The following is a 21854-nucleotide window of genomic DNA, read 5'->3' on the forward strand; positions in this document are numbered from 1 at the left end:
CTGTATTTTAGTGGGATTGCAGGAAAAGAAATTGGGTATAATTGTTGGATTTACCATGTTAGCCCAGGAAACTACTGGTATATCTTTAATCACATTTTACAGGATTCTCAGCTGAAAAATGGAGGCCAAATACCTTTGAATGACTATAAATCTCATAATGAATCATCCTTTATCTCTTCTAGCCAGGCAAGGAGAGGAAATGAATAGGGTCCAATACTATCAGCTCTCATTCTGTCTCAGGAATATTATGTGACCGAGACTTTCATGTGGGAAACCATGTTCCATTCTTAAAACAATGTTAGAGAGTAGACTTCATGCTACTCATTTATTCTGCAGGAAATCTGCAGCTCCAAGAGGTTAAGTGACTTCCTTCAGATCCCAGAGTGGTGTAGGTAGAAATTGATCTCAAGGCTACCCCTCTCTAGGACCAGCAGAGGAAACCAGAGAAAGGGGCACCTACCTTCTGACTCACCACAGATAAAATAGGACATCAGGTAGTAGTCAGAGGTACCCTGTGTTTCATCACAGAGCAAGCGGAAACATTGAAATTCATTATGACACTGGGCAGATCAAAATGGCATGCCCTTTGTTAGTTTGAGAAGGTACTTTTTCTTTTGACCTATTTATGGCAATTCAAGGTGTATTAAAAAATTAGATAAATAAAATGTTAACAGTGTCTTCTTGCTGTTTCTCTCATATCAAGAAAATTCAGTTTATTCACCTTTTTAACTAATTTGACTTATTTTGTGCATTATCCTGGGTTTTATTTCAATAAAAGAGTTGAAGATCATACTAACTTTGGGGGAGTCGTGAATGTGATTGCTATAGGATATATATCAGACTTGTAAAATTCCATCATGCAGCTTTAGGTTTAGTTTTACTGATTATCAGTTAAGTTGTTTTTAATACAGATACAATTTATGATGATGATTCTAGGTTTACTTTATAGACCACATCTGTAGCAAACATTTACATTACTAAATGTGGATTGACTTTAAATATTCTTAATGTATAGGGACATGCTAAATCACTCTGTAACTGTTAGTAATAGTTGATTATTAACAGAAAAAAATAGAATGCTTACCCCAATGTAATTTTATTTCTTTAGCTCCCAGAACCATTTATTTTATTTCGATTGTACAAGGAATTTATAGACCTTGCAAAAGAGATCCAACATGTAAATGAAGAACAAGAGACAAAAAAGGATAGTCTTGAAGACAAAAAATGGCCAAATATGTGTATAGAAATAAACCGAATTCTTCTAAAAAGCAAAGACCTTCTAAGACAATTGCCAGCATCAAATTTTAACAGTCTTCATTTCCTTATAGTACATCTAAAGCGGTAAGAATTTTATATAACTAGAACGTTTATTAATGGGCAATTGATTTGTTTTTTGTTTTTAATTGTGGTAAAATCCACATAACAAAATTTACTTTCTTAGCCATTCTTTTTTTTTTTTTTTTTTTGAGACAGAGTCTCACTCTGTCACCCAGGCTGGGGTGCAGCAGCACAATCTCGGCTCTCTGCAACCTCGCCTCCTGGGTTCAAGCAATTCTTCTGCCTCAGCCTCCCAAGTAGCTGGGAGTACAGGTGCATGCCACCATGCCCAGCTAATTTTTGTATTTTTAGTAGAGATGGGGTTTCAACATATTGGCCAGACTGGTCTCGAACTCCTGACCTCATGATCCGCCCGCCTCAGCCTCCCAAAGTGCTGGGATTACAGGCGTGAGCCACTGCGCCTGGCACTTCTTAGCCATTCTTAAGTGTTAAGTGTGTTCATATTGTTGCAGTGTTACTTTTAAAATGAACATTTCATTTCCAATCTGTGTAAGGGAAAGGGAGACATTGAAGATACATGTACATGCAGCCAACATAGTTCCCTCAGATGCCTCCTGTGTGCCAGGCTCTGGCTGGCTAAACAAGGATGAAAACATAGGGTTTCAGCCATCTGTTGGTCTCATCAGCTGTGGGGACAGATCTGCAGACAAATAGAGTACAGCATCATTGTTCTAACAGCTATGCACAGCATGCAGAGGAAGATTGTGTGGTGCAGGCATAAATCAGAGGAGATAGCCCTTGAATCGGACTTACAGAACCAAGTTGTATCTTGGTGGGCAAAATTACACAGAAGAGCATTCCAGGCACAAAGTCACAGATATGGAGACACGAGCTCATTGTGCATCTGAGAAATATAAGTGAATTGGTTAGGCTGCAATACAGCAAGCAGTAGCAGAAACTGAGCCAGGTAGAGGCCTGATAAAGTCTTGCATGCCTGGCAGTCTTGCATGCGCTGACCATCTTCCTTCAGTACCCACTAAAGAATTTTGAGCTAGGAATTTGACAGGCTCAGATTTGCCTTTTAGATACTTCTGGCAGCAATATGGAAACTAGGTTGGAGAGGAGGCCTTTATTACAATTCAGATCTCCTTGAATAATCATAGAAATAAAAGGTGGTAAGAGCTTGAAGTGAGGCCAGAGGAGTGGGGATGGTGTTGGAACTGAGATCTTCAGAAGGGAGAATCATCTAGACTTGGAGATGGGTAGTGAGACACCTGACAATGATGTTTAAGTTCCCAGTATAAGGACTTGGGAGGATATACCATATACTGAGATGGGAGCAGTTTTTAGGGGTATTTTTTCTTTCTGCTGGTAAAACTATAGTAGTTCCTTCTACTTAACTTGAAATTTATTCCAATACTGTGAAACTGTGAAACTCTATTTGGCATGTGGTCAATATTTTAATCAAATAAATATAACCTTTTCCTAGACTTTTTCCCCCTAGTATTTTTGTACAGCTCATTTTCCCTCCACCCCTCTATTCCATAGTAAACTACAGTCAAGGAACTCTAATAGGAAAATCTCATACAACTTTATGTGTTCTACTTTGCAGGGTAGTAGATCATGCAGAAGAAAACAAGATGAACTCCAAAAACTTGGGGGTGATATTTGGACCAAGTCTCATTAGGCCAAGGCCCACAACTGCTCCTATCACCATCTCCTCCCTTGCAGAGTATTCAAATCAAGCACGCTTGGTAGAGTTTCTCATTACTTACTCACAGAAGATCTTCGATGGGTCCCTACAACCACAAGATGTTATGTGTAGCATAGGTGTTGTTGATCAAGGCTGTTTTCCAAAGCCTCTGTTATCACCAGAAGAAAGAGACATTGAACGTTCCATGAAGTCACTATTTTTTTCTTCAAAGGAAGTGAGTTTGACCTTTATGGAATTATATTAGAACTTTGTAATATTTATATTAATAAGTTAAAGATCTTTGAAATGTTTATTTTGAGGTTATGTTTTACTTCTTCCATTTTAAAAATTATCTTGCATCAATAGGATATCCATACTTCAGAGAGTGAAAGCAAAATTTTTGAACGAGCTACATCATTTGAGGAATCAGAACGCAAGCAAAATGCGTTAGGAAAATGTGATGCATGTCTCAGTGGTGAGTAGCCATGTAAAAAAAAATATGTTTGCTGACTTAAAATTTTACCAGTAGAACCGTGATTAAAACCAAGGTGAGGGGCAATGAGGGAAGCCAGAGAATGAAGCTTTATTAGTTAACAAATCTTGGCTAGCCATTGAGAAAGTTGCCTTTTAGTGTATCTTGCATTTAAATGAATGTCATTCTTCATAAAAGTCTTTCTTATAATAAGACATCTTGGAGTTTATAATGTTTTTTGTGTTCCTTCTGAATTTTGTTTTTGTTTTTGCATTTTGCCATCAGCTAAAATCAAAGTAGAAATGTGTTGAGCAATGCGATATTCGTTAGTATCTTCCAGTTCCATAGTTCAGTGCATTGAGCTAACTGCTCATACAGAGTCAAACTAGACTCCTGAAATTCAAAAACTTTAGAGTCCTACTTTTTTTTTGACATGCTTTTTACCTGTGGCCTACATTTAACCTATTAAACACAGAGATGTGTATGTCTTTTTTATTTCCTTGACTACGATCATTTTATTCACTTATTTTCTCTTTATAATATTAGTTGCTGTCATTGCTAGTTGTTAAGCTGGTGGAAAAGCTTCCATTTGTATTGTCATTTCTACATTGTTATAGCTAAATTCCAGTTTTTTACATTGCAGCCATATATGTTAAATTTAATGTGTAATCAAGTATCAGTGATCATAGGGTCTAAAAAGGAAAGGAGGGCCGGGCATGGTGGCTCACGCCTGTAATCCCAGCACTTTGAGAGGCCGAGGCGGGCAGATCACCTGAGGTCAGGAGTTTGAGACCAGCTTGGCCAACATGGTGAAACCCCGCCTACTAAAAGTACAAAAAATTAGCCAGGTGTGGTGGTGGGCGCCTGTAATCCCAGCTACTCGGGAGGCTAAGGCAGGAGAATCACTTGAACCCGAGAAGCAGAGGTTGCAGTGAGGCGAGAACGTGCCATTGCACTCCAGCCAGGGTGACAAGAGAAACTCCATCTCAAAGGAAAAAAAAAGGAATGGAACTAACATTCACCAGGTACCTGCCTGTTCTGTGCTAAGCACTGTGCTTATTTGTTTGATTCTGTTTGATCTTCATCATAGTTCTGTGCTATAAAGTAAATAGCATTATCCTCATTCAACCCATAACTAACTGTCTGAAAGAGACTAAGTAATGCCAAAGGTTGTTCTCTTAATACATTTGAACCCAGTTCTGATTACTAAACCTAACCTTTGTGGCTATCCCATGAAGCTCTTAGGAACAGTAATAATAATAAATGTCACTTTCCAGTGTTTATTACATACAAGATAATTTTAAGCACTTTTCCTAGTAGATCATTTAGATCACACAGCAACATAGATACACATAGGAGTCTTATTTCGCAGATGAAGACACATAGGACAGTGATATTGCCTAGCCCGGTGCAGAAGTGGCAGGCAGGGCTGAGCCAGGACCCAGGCAACTGTGCTTCAGAGTCTGTGCTCTTCTCCATTATGCTCTAAGTTTTTCCCTCAGAAATTTAAGAATATATGTTGGTGCCTAGAGTCCAATTGCAAGGAACCAGGTCCCTTAGAATGCTCTATAAATGTGTGGAGGACCTGGGAAAGCAAATCAAAAGAGCCTTGGGCCAGGTGTGGTGGCTCACACCTGTAATCCTGGCACTTTGGGAGTCTGAGGTGTGCGGATCTTGAAGCCAGGAGTTCAGGACCAGCCTGGCCAACATGGTGAAACCCTGTCTCTATTAAAAATACAAAAATTATCTGGGCATGGTGGCAGGCACCTGTAATCTCAGCTACTCAGGAGGGTGAGGCAAGAGAATCACCTGAACCCAGGAGGCAGAGGTTGCAGTGAGCCAAGATAATGCCACTGCACTCCCGCCTGGGTGACAGAGTGAGACTCTGTCTCAAAAAACAAAAACAAAACAAAACAATAAAAGAGCCTTGGAACCCAGGGAAGAGAGGCCAGCAGTCCCAGGTGTGGAAGAAGGTCAGATGAGACGACGACCAAAAAGTGACTCTGGTGGGCACCTGTCTGCAAACCACTGCCTAAGAGATGTGGGTGAAGGACTGGGTGGCAGAGAAAGGATTGCATGCAGTGCTTGGGGCTGGCTGTAGCTCAAAGTCAGGATGGCGTCAAGGCACGGAGTTGGTGGATTTGTTTCAGCAGTGAACAGAAAAGCAGGAGAATGGAGGGCTGGAACATTCCTGGAATTGGAATTTTTTAGGATAGATGCAGGAACTGAGGCTTCTAAGTGAGAAAACATGGACTGTGGGTTCGGACTATAGAAAGAAAATCCGGGAGCAGGTGGGGAAAATGGCACTTTTTAACTTAAAAGCATTCAGCCTTCATTTGACAGAATGGATGTTATGCTTTATTAGTTGATCAGATATGGAGAGCATCTAAGGCATCTAATATGATATGCTCTCACTGGGTTGAGTGTAACTGAAAAGCAGATTGAATGAGTTGGCAAAATCCTTGGGATTCAGGGCACACTTACATCTGGTTGGTGTGTAAATTAGTGTCACTTTTCTGAGGTTAATTTTCCAATGTCTGCCTATTGAAATTGTGATAGTCTTTTGACCCAGAAAGTACTTGTTCATGCACAGCCCTTAAAAGGAAGTTACTCAGCAAGTGTTTTTTTTTGTGTTTTGTAGCTGTTCATGTTGATTTAAATGAGTAAAAAATTTGAACTTTTAAATTCAATATACACCTTTAATACTGTGCAAATGTTTAACTCCTCCACATAGGTAACTGAGAATATTATTTTGGAAAAAATATGTAAGACTCATATTGTCTTGATAAGAGTGTTCATCTCTAACTCATTCAGACTCTCTTATTAACCATGTGCCACAAACTTAAATAGATTTCTTTCATTTTCAGACAAAGCACAGTTGCTTCTAGACCAAGAGGCTGAATCAGCATCCCAAAAGATAGAAGATGGTAAAACCCCTAAGCCACTTTCTCTGAAATCTGATAGGTCAACCAACAATGTGGAGAGACATACTCCAAGGACCAAGATTAGACCTGTAAGTTTGCCTGTAGATAGACTACTTCTTGCAAGTCCTCCTAATGAGAGAAATGGCAGAAATATGGGAAATGTAAATTTAGACAAGTTTTGCAAGAATCCTGCCTTTGAAGGAGTTAATAGAAAAGACGCTGCTACTACTGTTTGTTCCAAATTTAATGGCTTTGACCAGCAAACTCTACAGAAAATTCAGGACAAACAGTATGAACAAAACAGCCTAACTGCCAAGACTGCAATGATCATGCCCAGTGCACTCCAGGAAAAAGGAGTGACAACAAGCCTCCAGATTAGTGGGGACCATTCTATCAATGCCACTCAACCCAGTAAGCCATATGCAGAGCCAGTCAGGTCAGTGAGAGAGGCATCTGAGAGACGGTCTTCAGATTCCTACCCTCTCGCTCCTGTCAGAGCACCCAGAACACTGCAGCCTCAACATTGGACAACATTTTATAAACCACATGCTCCCATCATCAGTATCAGGGGGAATGAGGAGAAGCCAGCTTCACCCTCAGCAGCAGTGCCTCCTGGCACAGCTCACGATCCCCACGGTCTCATGGTGAAGTCAATACCAGACCCAGACAAAGCATCAGCTTGTCCTGGGCAAGCAACTGGTCAACCTAAAGAAGACTCTCAGGAGCTTGGCTTGCCTGATGTGAATCCAATGTGTCAGAGACCAAGGCTAAAACGAATGCAACAGTTTGAAGACCTCGAAGATGAAATTCCACAATTTGTGTAGGGTTGTCAAATTTCAGGGTTTTTTTGTTGTTGTTGTGTTATTTTGTGGTATTGTGCTTGTTTCGTGAAAGAATGTTTTGACAGGGCCCCTTTTGTATAGGACTGCCAAATCATGGGTTTTGCCTTTTGTTGTTGTATTTATCCTCTGTTGGTAATACTGAATGGTAGAATGTTTTGATAGGGTCACATTTGTGCCTCACTGGAATTATCTTTAAATTCTGTATTTTTGAAGTTGTGAATAAGATAGGTGGATTCGTATTTTTTAAAGTTCAGTTGACTTTCCCCACCAAATGGTCCATTTGAATGCATCCCTAATATATGATATAGTCTCAACTAATAGGTGCAATTTGGGAAAATCAGGTTTATTTTTTGGAGTGGAACTGTTATAAGTGCTTATTTATAAAAGGAATGTTTCTGAATGCAAGTGCCTAAAAAGATCTTTGTTGGTATGCATATGTTTTTTCACACAATTTTATAGTGCATCTTTTACCATTTGTGCTTTTTTAAGATACGTATGTAAGCTCTTATTTTTCAATTGGCAATTCAGTTAATTTTTAAATGTTTACATAATGGCCAGAAGGCTTGCAAATCTGTATTTAATTGCATTTTAATTAATTGCCAGTTTTTACATGTAATAGTCAATTGTACAAAGAAAATGCACTTAAACCTGTTTCTAAATTATATATTCAGTTATATTATATTTGGCTTTAGATGGTTTTAATACATTTGATAGTTTTTCACCCCTTGGCTTTATTTTATATAAACTTTTGTTTTTCAGCAGTTCTGAACTTTTTAGTATTTTATAAATGGTCCAAAAAATGCCTGTTTCAGAAGTTTTTGAATTCAGTGCATTTCCTCTTGATTTGTCTGGGTTAAAACCATTCCTTTTGTATGAAATGTTTTGACTTAGGAATCATTTTATGTACTTGTTCTACCTGGATTGTCAACAACTGAAAGTACATATTTCATCCAAATCAAGCTAAAATTTATTTAAGTTGATTCTGAGAGTACAGGTCAGTAAGCCTCATTATTTGGAATTTGAGAGAAGGTATAGGTGATCGGATCTGTTTCATTTATAAAAGGTCCAGTTTTTAGGACTAGTACATTCCTGTTATTTTCTGGGTTTTATCATTTTGCCTAAAATAGGATATAAAAGGGACAAAAAATAAGTAGACTGTTTTTATGTGTGAATTATATTTCTACTAAATGTTTTTGTATGACTGTGTTATACTTGATAATATATATATATATATCAACTTGTTAAATTATTTCATGTTCCCGTGGCTTCTTTTCAGTTGTTGCCTATTACAGTATGAGAGTTTAAGGTTATTAACCATTGGCTTAGAAGTCAACACCTAGGATCATACATCCGTTGACTACAATGTGGAATGAATTTTATGGAAACCTGTTTTATAGTTCTGTGTGATGTAAAGGTCTAGGGAGCAATAACCAGCCCTTTTTTTTCTGAAGACTTGTTTTTAGTCGTCATTGTACAAAATATAAAATAATCATATTGCTATGAATACCTAAAAAGAAAATTAGAGCCCATGTGTATTGAGCCTTCTCTGTGTGCCAGGAACTTTGCCAAGGTGCTACATAGATTATTTTATTTCAAGTTCACAGCAACCTATAATGGGTGGGTAAGCATGTTATTATTTCTGTGTTACAGATAAGGAAACTAAGGCTTAGTTAAATGACTTGCTTCAGTGTTCCACAGGTGTAACAGGTGGAGTCAAATCTCAAACATAGGGCTGTCAGATTTTGATGGTTAGTGCTCTTAATGACTGTGATTACTAAATAATATCTGGTAGTTTTTAACAATAGAAAATGCAACTTTAAAAATTTTTTATTGTGGTAAAATACACATAACATTTACCATTTTTAAGTATATTGTTTGAACCATTTTTAAGCATATAGTTCAGTGGCATTAAGTATATTCACATTGTTTTGCAACCATGAGCACCTTTCATCTCCAGAACATTATCATCATCCTATACTAAAACTTAGAAAATGTACTTTTAAACTTCTTCAGTTTTCTTTTAATATATGGAGCCCACCCAAAGGTTATATCATGTAATAAACTCATTTCTCTGTTTTCCCTCACAGCTTAAAAATGAGAATTTCACTTTTGGGTCTTTTCTGCCTTTAGGGCTCCCTGGCACTTTGTCCAGCTTAGAGCCTTAAGCCTCTAGATGCTTTCTAGTTTCCTGGGGCCCTGAGCAAGTATCTCTTGAGAAGAGGTTGCTATTTCTAGAGTATCCACAGTGTGCACTGTGTTGTGCTATCTAATAATGTGGTGGAAATCATTTATCCAGAAGTTGTTTCTTGCGACATGGAAAGATACGTGACCAAAAGGAAAGGGCAACAGCGGGAGCCCTGTTAGTGCTGCCAGAACACCAGGAAGCCTTGTGGGAGGCGTATTGTCCAAGATGATGCGTATTGTCCAAACGACTCAGAAGAAGTCGTTTCTGAAGGGTTGATCATAACTTCCCTAGCCATGTTTTACCTACAGAGAACTTAGTTAGAATTTATGAGTACAGCATGTTAAATTACTTTCAGTGTACCTTAGGCAGTGTATTTGTTTTGATACAGAGACAAAGACTATATGATCCCTGAGACTTGTTGCCTAGTGAACTCACAAGCAGATAGAATTGTACCTCAGTTATTTGGGTGATTTAAAGATGGTACTATGGCTACACTATTCCCAGCTATCGTTGTGTTACAGTATTTATACAACTGGAAACATCTCTCTAAATGACAACCATTGTATATTGTTAAATAACTTACAGTCAGTGGAATTTTATGGGTTTTTCTTTCCTACAGGCAGGAGATTATGGTGATGTGTTGATATGATTATATATGTAGACTATTCAGTTAACATCTGGGAGTTAGCAAATTTGCTACATTCACAATCAGTATGTAAGTCAGTTGTATTCCTGGATATCAGCAACTAACAGAAATGGAAGTTTTTAGAAAGATCTCTTCAATATCATTAAAAAAATACAAAATACTCTACCTAAGAATAAGTCTAACAAAAGATGTACAAGATCTTGATGGAGAAAATGTTAGACCATGTCAGGAAGCATTTAAGGAGATCTTAAATGTAGCACTCCATAATGTACACGAATTAGAAGACTCAGTCGTGTAAAGATGTTCATTTACATTTGTAGATTCAATGTAATCCCAGCCAAAATATTTTTTGCATTATTACCTCTATCTACTGTGTATTTCCTTAAGACAAGGGCATTCCAACGTAACCATAGTACAACCATCAAACTTAGGAGATTGACATTGACATCATGATATCTAATCCATAGACCACATTCAATCTGCTGATTCTGATTGCCTCAGTAATGTTCCTGTGTTTCAGCATCCCAATCCAGGACCACATAGTGCATTTAGTTGTCCTATCTCTTGTTTCATTCAGTCCAGAACATCTTTTCAGACTTGTCTTTGACCTTGACACTTGAGGAGGATTGGCCAGTTTGTAGAAAGTTCCTCAGTTTTGGTTTATCATTAGATAAGACTCATAAGGTTTAGGATAGATATTTTTGTCCAGTACTACAGAAATGATGCTCTATACTCAAATGTGTCATGCCAGGATGCACACAATGTCAATTTGTCTTATACCTGATAGTATTAATTTTGGTCACTTGGTTCAGATAGTATATACCAGGTTTCTCCAGTGTAAAATTAGAATTAGGAAGTAATTTGTGAGGAGATTCTTAAAGATTGTAAATGTACTGTTTCTCATCGAATTGTCACGGGCTGGTCTATTGACAATTCTTGACTGAACCAATTACTATTTTGGTTGTCAAATGGTGAGTCCGTGGCTTCTGCCTTGGTTGGCATCCTACTACTGTAAGGAAGAGCTCTTCCTTCTCTATTCCTTCATTCACTTAAATCAGTATAGACTCGTGAATGCCTACTTTATTCAGTGACAGTGTATTATTGTCACTTATTTTCATGCTGAAATTTTCCCCAATTTGGTTTTTGGGAGTCTCTTCAAGCTGGCTTCTGTGTTCCTTAGAGATGCCTCGTTGCTTTTTCCCCTCTTATTTTTTTTACGAGCGCATCTTACACTTTTTCCTACTCCCTACCCCAAGTCTAGAATTAGCCATTTTTTCCAAGGAGCCCTGGTTTCTTTAAATGGGGAATGGTATATGGAAATGAAGACCTGAGAAAGGCTCACTGTCCTATTGGTGAAAAGCTCAAAGGAAAACGTATGTCTACACACATTCAAGAATAGTCACCTACTTCTATATGTATTTCTATACATACGTATTGAAAACTTTGAGTTCACATTGACACCTTCAATTCAATCCTTTGGGGTTAATCTAGTCTTCCTTTCCATCTTTGTAACTTCCTTCTCTCATAGAAACCTGACTCCCATAATCCTAAATAATTTGTTCATTCTTCCTCCCTCCCTCAACCTCTTGACATGCCAGCTGCTGTCTCATCACACCTAGTCCCAAATATGCCAAATAAATCCACAGTCATAGCAGCACTGGTCCTGACCACACCAATCCCTAACATCCTCCCCAGCCTGGAGCCTGGACCATGCAGCTGAATCTTTGACCCCAGTGATGTCAGTCCTGAGCACACCATTGGAATCCTAGGCTCCTGTCATCTGGCTGGAAGAGAGACAAATTCACAACCTTTTGATAATGAGCAATTATTGAATACTTACTGAATTTATCAGAGAAAGTTTAAAAATGTACGATTATACATATTTACCAGGAATGTTTAAACATAGACATTTATGAAATGTATAGAAAATATTGAATTGTGGTTCTCACTTTTTGGTCTTGGCTGTAACAATTTTTAAAAATACTTCCTACAATAACTGTATCATGCTATTTTTAAGTGTCCTCACACTCAACCAATCTACTCTGCATACATAAAATAAGCATGCAGTTCAGAAAATAGATTAAACGACTAATTGGCTATGCTTCTGAGTTACAAGTTTTATTTGAGTTCATCTTCAGCTTTAAACAATTAACAAAAAGCTGTACATGACATGAAAACCTGTCTCAGATTTCTGGATGCGGTCATGCCCATTCGTTACAGGATATTGTAAGTCTTCCTTTTATAGTGTTGACAGTATTGGAAATGAGATGAATAGTGACCGTTACCAATGAGGCATTGCTCATTGATAAGTGAATATAGCACTGAAATTTAAAAATCAGGCCGGGCGTAGTGGTTCATGCCTGTAATCCCAGCACTTTGGGAGGCCAAGGCGGGTGGATCACGAGGTCAGGAGTTCAAGACCAGCCTGACCAACATGGTGAAACCCCGTCTCTACTAAAAATACAAAAAATAGCCAGGCGTAGTAGTGCGTGCCTGTAATCCCAGCTACTCAGGAGGCTGAGGCAGGAGAATTGCTTGAACTTGGGAGGCGGAGGTTGCAGTGAGCCGAGATCACACCACTGCACTCCAGCCTGGGTGACAGAGTGAGACTCTGTCTCAAAAAAAAAAAAAAAAGATCGAGATGACTATAACACAGCCTGACTATAAGAATGGCAAGATCTTATTTACAGTTGTAGACACAGACCTGACACACAATAGTTGCCATCTGCCAAATTCTCTGTAGATCATTTTATACCAGAAATTTGCTTTTTGAGATCTACTGCCAGCAAAATAAATTTTCTGTATCAATTATTTTAATCAAAGTTGTAATAGTTCATCTAGTAGTTGCCAAAAAATGAGTAGAATGTGTTGTAATTCAACACAGGAGACTAGGACGGTGAACCAAGGTCTACATATTCTCCATCTCCAAGTATAGATACGTAAGTCTAATGATTAAGATTCAGTGAGAGTTTTAAATGATTTTTTTGTTTTAAAACTGAGTCATAAATGCAGCAGTGTGTACATATACATGTATCATTTAAAGAATGATTATAAAATGAATTCCCATTTGCCCCAACACCCTCATCAGGATGTTAAGGAACCACCAGGATGCCCCTTCCTGATCACATGCCTGTCGCTTCTCACAGCAGGTGTAACCACTATCTTGAATTTTATGTTAATCCTTCCTTGGCTTTAAAACAAAAAAAGCTACCTATACAATTGTAACTATAGTTTATTTTCATTTTTTAAAAAACTAAAGTATTTTACTGGGTTTATACTACAATGTATTAATCCCACTGTTGATGGGCATTTAGGTTGCTTTCAGGTTTTCTTCCTACTATGAACAATGTTACATTGAAAACTTAATCTATTTTTCCCTTCATTCACTTTTTTTATTTGTTTTTTGTTTTTTGTTCTTGACACGAAGTCTTGCTGTGTCACCCAGGCTGGAGTGCAGTTGCGCTGTCTCGGCTCACTGCAACCTCTGCCTTCCTGGTTCAAGCGATTCTCTTGCCTCAGCCTCCCGAGTACCTGGGATTACAGGTGCACACAACCACACCCACTAATTTTTGTATTTTTAGTAGAGACAAGGTTTCACCATGTTGGCCAGGTTGGTCTCGAACTACTCACTTTGAGTGGGCTGCCTGCCTCGGCCTCCCAAAGTGCTGGGATTACAGGTGTGAGTCACGACACCTGGCCCTCCATTCACTTTTTTAAACAACAACAACAGCAAATATGCGTTGTGATGATCATCTCATTTAATCTTTACTTAGGCAGGTGTGATGGTTAATACTGTCAACTTTATTAGATTGAAGGTTACAAAGTATTGATCCTGGGTGTGTCTGTGAGGGTGTTGCCAAAGGAGGTTAACATTGGACTCAGTGGGCTGGGGAAAGGCAGACCCACCCTTAATCTGAGTGGACACCATCTAATCAGCTGCCAGCGAAAATAAAGCAGGCAGAAAAATGAAAAAGATAGACTGGCCTAGCCTCCCAGCCTACATCTTTGTCCCATGCTGGATGCTTCCTGCCCTTGAAAATTGGACTCCAGGTTCTTCAGTTTGGGGACTTGGACTGGCTCTCCTTCCTCCTCAGCCTGCAGACATCCTATTGTGGGACCTTGTGTTTGTGTAAGTTAATACTTAAACTCTCCATATATTTGTGTGTGTGTGTGTGTGTGTGTGTGTGTGTGTGTGTGCGCTATTCTGTCCCTCTAGAGAACCCTGACTAATACAGATTTTGGTATTGGGAGTGGTTCTAGAGGAACAGAATATTAAGGATGGAGTTCTTTCATTGGTTTGGGGTTTCTGGAGTTGGCTGCTTAATATGATTAGAACCCAAAATGCTAAGGACTCTACTTCTAATAGTATGGAGAACACTGATAGTCCTTGGTGTGAACTGTTTAGAGAGTTATGCAAAATAAATGCATTTGACCCTCCTGTTTCATTACTCGTGAGAGTCAAGTTTAGTGACCCTATGCATAATACTTTTCACCATATGTGGAGAACCAAGGAACATAATGAAGCTGGTTGGTTGTTCCTATGTTCAGTGGACAAAGTGATGAAAGAAAATTATGAACTCAGGGATTCTGTCTCCCAGCTTCAGAAACAGATAGCCTCAAATCTGCTAAGACTGCCCTGAGTGAGAATCTTATCTCCTGAACAGAAAGAGCTGAAATTGTGGAAAAACAAACACAAGCTCTTATCATGTGAGTGGCTGACTTGTAACAAAAGATGCATGCACCAGGTGTTTACTGTTAAAGTGAGGGCATTTACTGGAAAAGAATGGGACCCTGAAACTTGGAATGGGGACCTGTGGGACTGCCAGATCCCCCTGATGAAACTAGGGACACTGAGTTGTGGAATAGATTTGTAAGGGCAGCACCTGCATCTTTGAAGAGCCCTGTAATTGCTGTAATTGCTCTTCTCTGTGTGTCAGATCTAATGATGGGAACTGCAGTCACTCAACTACAAAATTTAAATACAATGGGAATAATTGGATCCCGAGGTAGCGGGGGCCAAGTGGTGACACTCAACCATCAAAGGCAAGGTGGGCATAGTTACCATAACGGATAGCAGAGGCAAAGCGACAATCAGAATAGTCTGATGTGTCTAGAGCTCTGGCCTTGGCTAATTAATCATGGTGTTCCTAGAAATGAAATGGATAGGAAGCCTACTGCATTCCTACTTAATTTATACAAGCAGGAAATTTCTAGGTTGAATGGACAAAAGACTAATTTGAATTATAAAAACAGAGAATCATGGCCACTCAATCAATTTCCAGACTTGAGCCAGCTCACAGACCCAGAACCCCTTGAATGAAGGGGAGGCCAGAACCCCTTGAGGAAGGACACCACATTACTGACAATTTATGCAGTGAATCTTTCTCCCATCCTTCCCCAAAGAGATCTCTGGCCTTTTACCAGGGTAACAGTGCATTGGGGAAAAGGAAATGATCAGACATTTTGGGGACTACTGGACACTGGCTCTGAGCTGACATTGATTCCAGGGGACCCAAAACGTCATGTGGTCCTCCAGTTAAAGTAGGGGCTTATGGAGATCAGGTGGAATTTTAGCTCAGGTCCGACTTACAGTGGGTCCAGTGGGTCCCCAGACTCATCCTGTGGTCATTTCCCCAGTGCCAGAATGCACGATTGGCATAGACATTCTTAGCAGCTGGCAGAACCCCCACGTTGGCTCCCTGACTGGTAGGATGAGGGATATTATGGTGGGAAAGGCCAAATGTAAGCCATTACAGCTGCCTCTACCTAGAAAAGTAGTAAATCAAAAACAATATTGCATCCCTGGAAGGATTGCAGAGATTAGTCCTGCCATCAAGAACTTGAAAGATGTAGGGGTGGTGATTCCCACCAAATCCCTGTTCAACTTTCTCATTTGGCCTGTGCAGAAGAAAGATGGATCTTGGAGAATGACAGTGGATTATTGTAAGCTTAACCAAGTGGGGACTTCAGTTGCACTTGCTATAGCAGATGTGGTTTGATTGCTTGAGGAAATTAACACATCTCCTGGTACCTGATATGCAGCCATTGACTTGGCAAATGCCTTTTTCTCCATTCCTGTCCATAAGGCCCACCAGAAGCAATTTGCCTTCAGCTGGCAAGGCTGGCAATATACCTTTACTGTCTTTCCTCAGAGGTATATCAACTCTCCGGCTATGTGTCATAATCTTATTCACAGAGACCTAGATTGCTTTTCACTTCCTCAAGATATCACACTGGCCCATTACATTGATGACATTATGCTGATTGGATCCAGTGAGCAAGAAGTAGCAAACACACTGGATTTATTGGTAGGACATTTGTGTGCCAGAGAATGGGAAATAAATCTGACTAAAATTCGGGGAACTTCTACCTCAGTAAAATTTCTAGGGGTCCAGTGCTGTGGGGCCTGTTGAGATATTCCTTCTAAGGTGAAGGATAAGTTGCTGCATTTGGCCCCTCCTACAACCAAGAAAAAGGCACAATGCCTAGTGGGCCTATTTGGATTTTAGAGGCAACACATTCCTCATTTGGGTGTATTACTCTGGCCTATTTATCGAGTGACCTGAAAGGCTGCCAGTTTTTAGTGGGTTCCAGAACAGAAGAAGGATCGCAACAGGTCCAGGCTGCTGTGGAAGCTGCTCTCCCACTTGGGCCATATGATCCAGCAGATCCAGTGGTACTTGGGGTGTCAGTGGCAGATAGGGATGCTTCTTGGAGCCTTTGGCAGGCTGCCATAGGTGAATCACAGCAGAGGCCTCTAGGATTTTGGAGCAAGGCCCTGCCATCTTCTGAAGATAACTGCTTTCCATTTGAGAGACAACTCTTGGCCTGTTACTGGGCTTTGGTGGAAACTGAATATTTGACTATGGGTCATCAAGTCACTAGATTAACATTTGAATCAGTGGAAGAAGCATGATTGGAAAGAAGTGGAAGAAGCATGATTGGAAAATTGGTGACATATTTGAGGAAGAGGAATGTGGATGGACCTCTCTGAGTGGCCAAAAACCGTGAAGATATTTGTATCCCATGTGAGTGCTCACCAACGGGTGACCTCAGCAAAGGCAGATTTTAATAATCAAGTGGATAGAATGACCTGTTCTGTGGATACCACTCAGTCTCTTTCCCCAGCCACCCCTCTCATCGCCCAACAGACCCATGAACAAAGTGGCCATGGTGGCAGGGATGGAGGTTACGCATGGGCTCAGCAACATGGACTTCCACTCACCAAGGCTGACCTGTCTACGCCACTACTGAGTGCCCAATTTGCCAGCAGCAGAGACCAACACTGAGCCCTCGATGATCAGCCCCATTCCTTGGGGTGATCAGCAAGCTACCTGGTGGCAGGTTGATTATATTGGACCTCTTCCATCATGGAAAGGGAAGAGGTTTGTCCTCACTGGAATAGACATCTACTCCAGATATGGGTTTGCCTATCCTGCATGCAGTACTCTGCCAAGACAACTATCTGTGAACTCGTGGAATGCCTTACCCACCATCATGGTATTCCACACAGCATTGCCTCTGACCAAGGCACTCACTTTACAGCTAAAGAAGAGTGGCAGTGGGCTCATGCTCCTGGAATTCACTGGTCTTATCATGTTCCCCATCATCCTGAAGTAGCTGGATTGATAGAATGATGGAATGGCCTTTTGAAGTCACAATTAAAATGCCAACTAGGTGACAATACTTTGCAGGGCTGGGGCAAAGTTCTCCAGAAGGCCGTGTGTGCTCTGAATCAGCATCCAATATATGGTACTGTTTCTCCCATAGCCAGGATTCATGGGTCCAGGGATCAAGGGTTGGAAGTGCAAGTGGCACCACTCACCATCACCCCTAGTGACCCACTAGCAAAATTCTTGCTTCCTCTTCCCACGACATTACGTTCTGCTGGCCTAGAGGTCTTAGTTCCAGAGGGAGGAATGCTGCCACCAGGAGACACAACAACAATTCCATTAAACTGGAAGTTAAGATTGCCACCTGGACACTTTGGGCTCCTCCTACCTTTAAGTCAACAGGCTAAGAAAGGAGTTGCAGTGTTGGCTGGGGTGATTGACCTGGACTATCAAGATGAAATCAGTCTACTACTCCACAACAGAAGTAAGAAAGAGTATGCATGGAACACAGGAGATCCATTAGGGCGTCCATTAGTATTACCATGCTCTGTGATTAAGGTCAATAGGAAACTACAGCAGCCCAATCCAGGCAGGACTACAGATGGCTCAGACCCCTCAGGAATGACGGTTTGGGTCACTCCACCAGGAAAAAAACACAACCTGCTGAGGTGCTTGCTGAAAGCAAAGAGAATACAGAATGGGTAGTAGAAAAAGAGTCATCAGCTATGACCATGTGACCAGTTGTAGAAGGGTGTAATTGTCATGAGTATTTCCTCCTTCTTTTGCTAAAAACATGTTTGTGAATGTATGCACTTGTACTAAGAAAATATCTTTATTTTGGCTGGGTGCGGTGGCTCCCACCTATAATCCCAGCACTTTGGGAGGCTGAGGCGGGCGGATCACCAGGTCAGGAGATCAAGACCATCCTGGCTAACACAACGAAACCCCATCTCTACTGAAAATACCAAAAAATTAGCCAGGCATGGTGGCGGGCTGCTGTAGTCCCAGCTACTCAGGATTCTGAGGCAGGAGAATGGCATGAACCCGGGAGGCGGAGCTTGCAGTGAGCCGAGATCACGCCACTGCACTCCAGCCTGGGCGACAGAGCGAGACTCCGCCTCAAAAACAAACAAACAAACAAAAACCTTTTCCTTTATCATGTGACAGAAGATTTATTGACTTCATATCAGCATTTAAGCAGTGTTAACTTTATGTAATAGTGTTTGGGTTGGGGATTGGTGCATTTCTGGTTGTACGAAGGATAGTTGTATTATGTGAAATGTAATTATGACCTTGTTATTGTCTTTATTTGAAGATTATGTATGATCTCAGGAGATGTGTATGGGTTCAAGTTGACAAGCAGTAGACTTGTGATGGTTGATACTGAGTGTCAACTTGATTGGATTGAAGGATACAAAGTATTGATCCTGGCTGTGTCTGTGAGGGTGTTGCCAAAGGAGATTAATATTTGAGTCAGTGGGCTGGGAAAGGCAGACCCACCCTTAATCTGAGTGGACACCATCTAATCAGCTGCCAGCAAATAAAAGCAGGCAGAAAAATGTGAAAAGGAGAGATTGGCCTAGCCTCCCAGCCTACATCTTTGTCCCGTGCTGGATGCTTCCTGCTCTCGAACATCAGACTCCAAGTTCTTCAGTTTTGAGACTCAGATTGGCTCTCCTTGCTCCTCAGCTTGCAGACGTCCTATTGTGCGATGCTGTGATTGTGTAAGTTAATACTTAATGAACTCCCTAATATCCTATTAGTTCTGTCCCTCTAGAGAACCCCGATTAATGCAGCAGGTATTCTTAACTGCCTTTTTCAGACAAGCAAATAGACTTCAAAGAAGTTAAATAACTTACTATAGGTCATATACCTAATAAGAAAGGGTGATAAGACTTCAACTCAGGTGTCTTTATTATAAATTCTGTATCACTTTTAAATTCCTTCATCTTCATTTTTAGGCCAGAGCTGCTATAAATCGTATGCTTTCAGATTGTATTTTTTCATTCTAGTTGCAAGGAAATTGAAGTTAAGGGTTATCACATCCCAACTCCAATGTCATTTTTAGTGTGTATGTATAAAAGTTTATTCATTTAATTAAAACCTTTGTGTCTAAAATTGCTGAAGTTCTGGGTTGCAGTGAGTTTTGTAGGTTAAATTTTGTTAATGAGAGAACAACACAGCAGATGACAGAATTAACAAGTCCACCCCTCCACCGTCTGTCCCAGAAGAACAGTTTAGAAAACAGTGCTGTGATGGAGAGCTGTTGAAGACATAATCATATGGAATAGAGCTTGAAGGAGATCACTTAGCTTCTGCTCATAATCAGGAAAAGGGTCAGCAATCCACGTGAGAAATAGGTCCTTCATTAAGCCACCCTCTGTGGGGATGATGACCTAAATTCCAGTTTATTTTTAGAAACGCAATTGACAGGGATTAGTGACTCACTGTGAATGTGGAGTTGGGAAGCGTAGAGAAAGGGATGCTTACCATGGAAACCTGAGGACAAATAGTGTAAGTGAACACAAGGATTCCCGGCTTCCTTGCTCCTTTGGACAGAAGGAGGTAAAGGTTGGCAGGTTTCACCTTAGTATTCTAGAAGGAAGCCATTTATGATTAGGACTGTTTTTAGATATATTATCTTCTGATTTGGTGAATTCCCTCAAAACTGGGAAGCGTTAAGTCAAAAACTAAGTAACCGTCTACCAGGATTATTATTAGGTAGGAAATTGAGATAGATGGTCTGTACAATCTTTCAAGTTCTGAGCCTGAGTCTATGCCTTTGAATTTAAAATGAAAGAGATGTTTCTAGGTGCTGAAAATCTAAAATCACTGCATTAAGCAATTGCAGTATTTTTATTATGTCACTGTTATGAATGTCAGCAAGGAGGCATTTAAACCCCATTACCTAGGAGACCTCTCTAGAGTGCTGGGGGGAAAAAGAATTATATCTAGAGTAAAAATATCCTTCAGAAATTAAGGTGAAATACAGATGTTTTCAGACAGAAAGGAGAATTAGTTACCAACAGCCTTACATTAATCGAAATTCTGATGGGAGGTCATTAGATAGAAGGAAAATAATCCCAGATGGAAATACAGAAATGAAGAAAAGGATGAATGCAAAATTAGCTGGGCGTGATGGTGCATGCCTGTAATCCCAGCTACTTGGGAGGCTGAGGCAGGAGAATCGCTTGAACCCAGGAGGTGGAAGTTGCAGTGAGCCAAGATCATGCCATTGCATTTCAGCCTGGGCAACAAGAGCAAAACTCAAAAAAAAAAAAAAAAAAAAAAAAACAGAAAGAAAGAAAAGGATGACGACCTCTAGAAAAGGTAAATATAATGAACATCAACTGTTACAAACCAATACTAATATTGAGAAGTATAAAATTTATGCAGAATTAAAATGCATGACAGCCATAATGGAAAAGGCAAAAAGCTGGAGTTAAAATATTATAAAATTCTAGCACTATCAAGAAAGTGGTAAAAGCAATAATTTGTATTAAATTTATCAAGATGTGTTTTGTAACATCAAAAAGAAGTTAAAAGACGGGAAAATAGAATACTGGGGTAATTCAAAGAAAGGCAAGATTGAAGAAAAAAGGGTAAATGAAACAGTGGGTTAAATAGAAAGTAAATAGTAGGATGGTAGATATAAACCTGCTTAAATTAGTAATCACATTAAATGAAAATTGACCAAACATTCTGAGTATTAACCTACTGTTGTTGGACTAGGAAAAAACCAAAATCTGCCTACATCCTGTCTAGAAGAGACACGCCTTAAATAAAGGTGCACAGGAAGTGCAAGGATTGAAAAGGATACACCTTGGAACCAATGAAAAAACTGGTATAGCCATACTAATGTCAGATAACACAGATTTTAAGTCAAGGAGGATTACTGGAGATAAAGAGAGATATTCCATAATGATAAAGAGGTCAATCCACGAAGAAGATTTCAAAATTCAAAATAAGATCATTTCAAAATATATAAGGCAAAAATAGACAGCTAAAAGGAAAAATGGACAAATCCACAATCATAAGGGTTGCTTTAACACACCTGTGAACAGACAAAAATAAAATCAAGACCGCAGTTAACAAACTTAACCTAATTGACATACAGAGAACACTGTCAACCATGACAAAACTCATATCTCATTTAAGCTCATATTTAAATTTTACCAAAATTGACAATAAGCAGGCCATA

The 21854-nt window shown here is 39.9% G+C and overlaps 1 protein-coding gene across 7 annotated transcripts in view; it reads left to right on the forward strand.

Moving 5' to 3' along the window:
• Positions 1-21854, forward strand: part of ARHGAP29 (Rho GTPase activating protein 29) — a 97141-nt gene that overhangs the window by 66751 nt on the left and 8536 nt on the right. For 4 of the 7 annotated variants that reach the window (XM_009425690.5, XM_063799477.1, XM_001156219.7 and 1 more), the window contains 4 exons: positions 1109-1341; positions 2891-3206; positions 3338-3446; positions 6311-8458. In XM_009425690.5, coding sequence (XP_009423965.2) covers positions 1109-1341; positions 2891-3206; positions 3338-3446; positions 6311-7191 — 1539 coding nt within the window. In that variant the 3' untranslated portion in view covers positions 7192-8458. Of the gene's footprint in view, positions 1-1108; positions 1342-2890; positions 3207-3337; positions 3447-4086; positions 4201-6310; positions 8459-21854 lie in introns of those variants that run through there. The other 3 variants (XM_054668034.2, XM_054668031.2, XM_063799480.1) reach the window with 2 other exon arrangements.

Source organism: Pan troglodytes, chromosome 1 (assembly GCF_028858775.2).
Source record: "Pan troglodytes isolate AG18354 chromosome 1, NHGRI_mPanTro3-v2.0_pri, whole genome shotgun sequence".
Taxonomy (NCBI): domain Eukaryota; kingdom Metazoa; phylum Chordata; class Mammalia; order Primates; family Hominidae; genus Pan; species Pan troglodytes.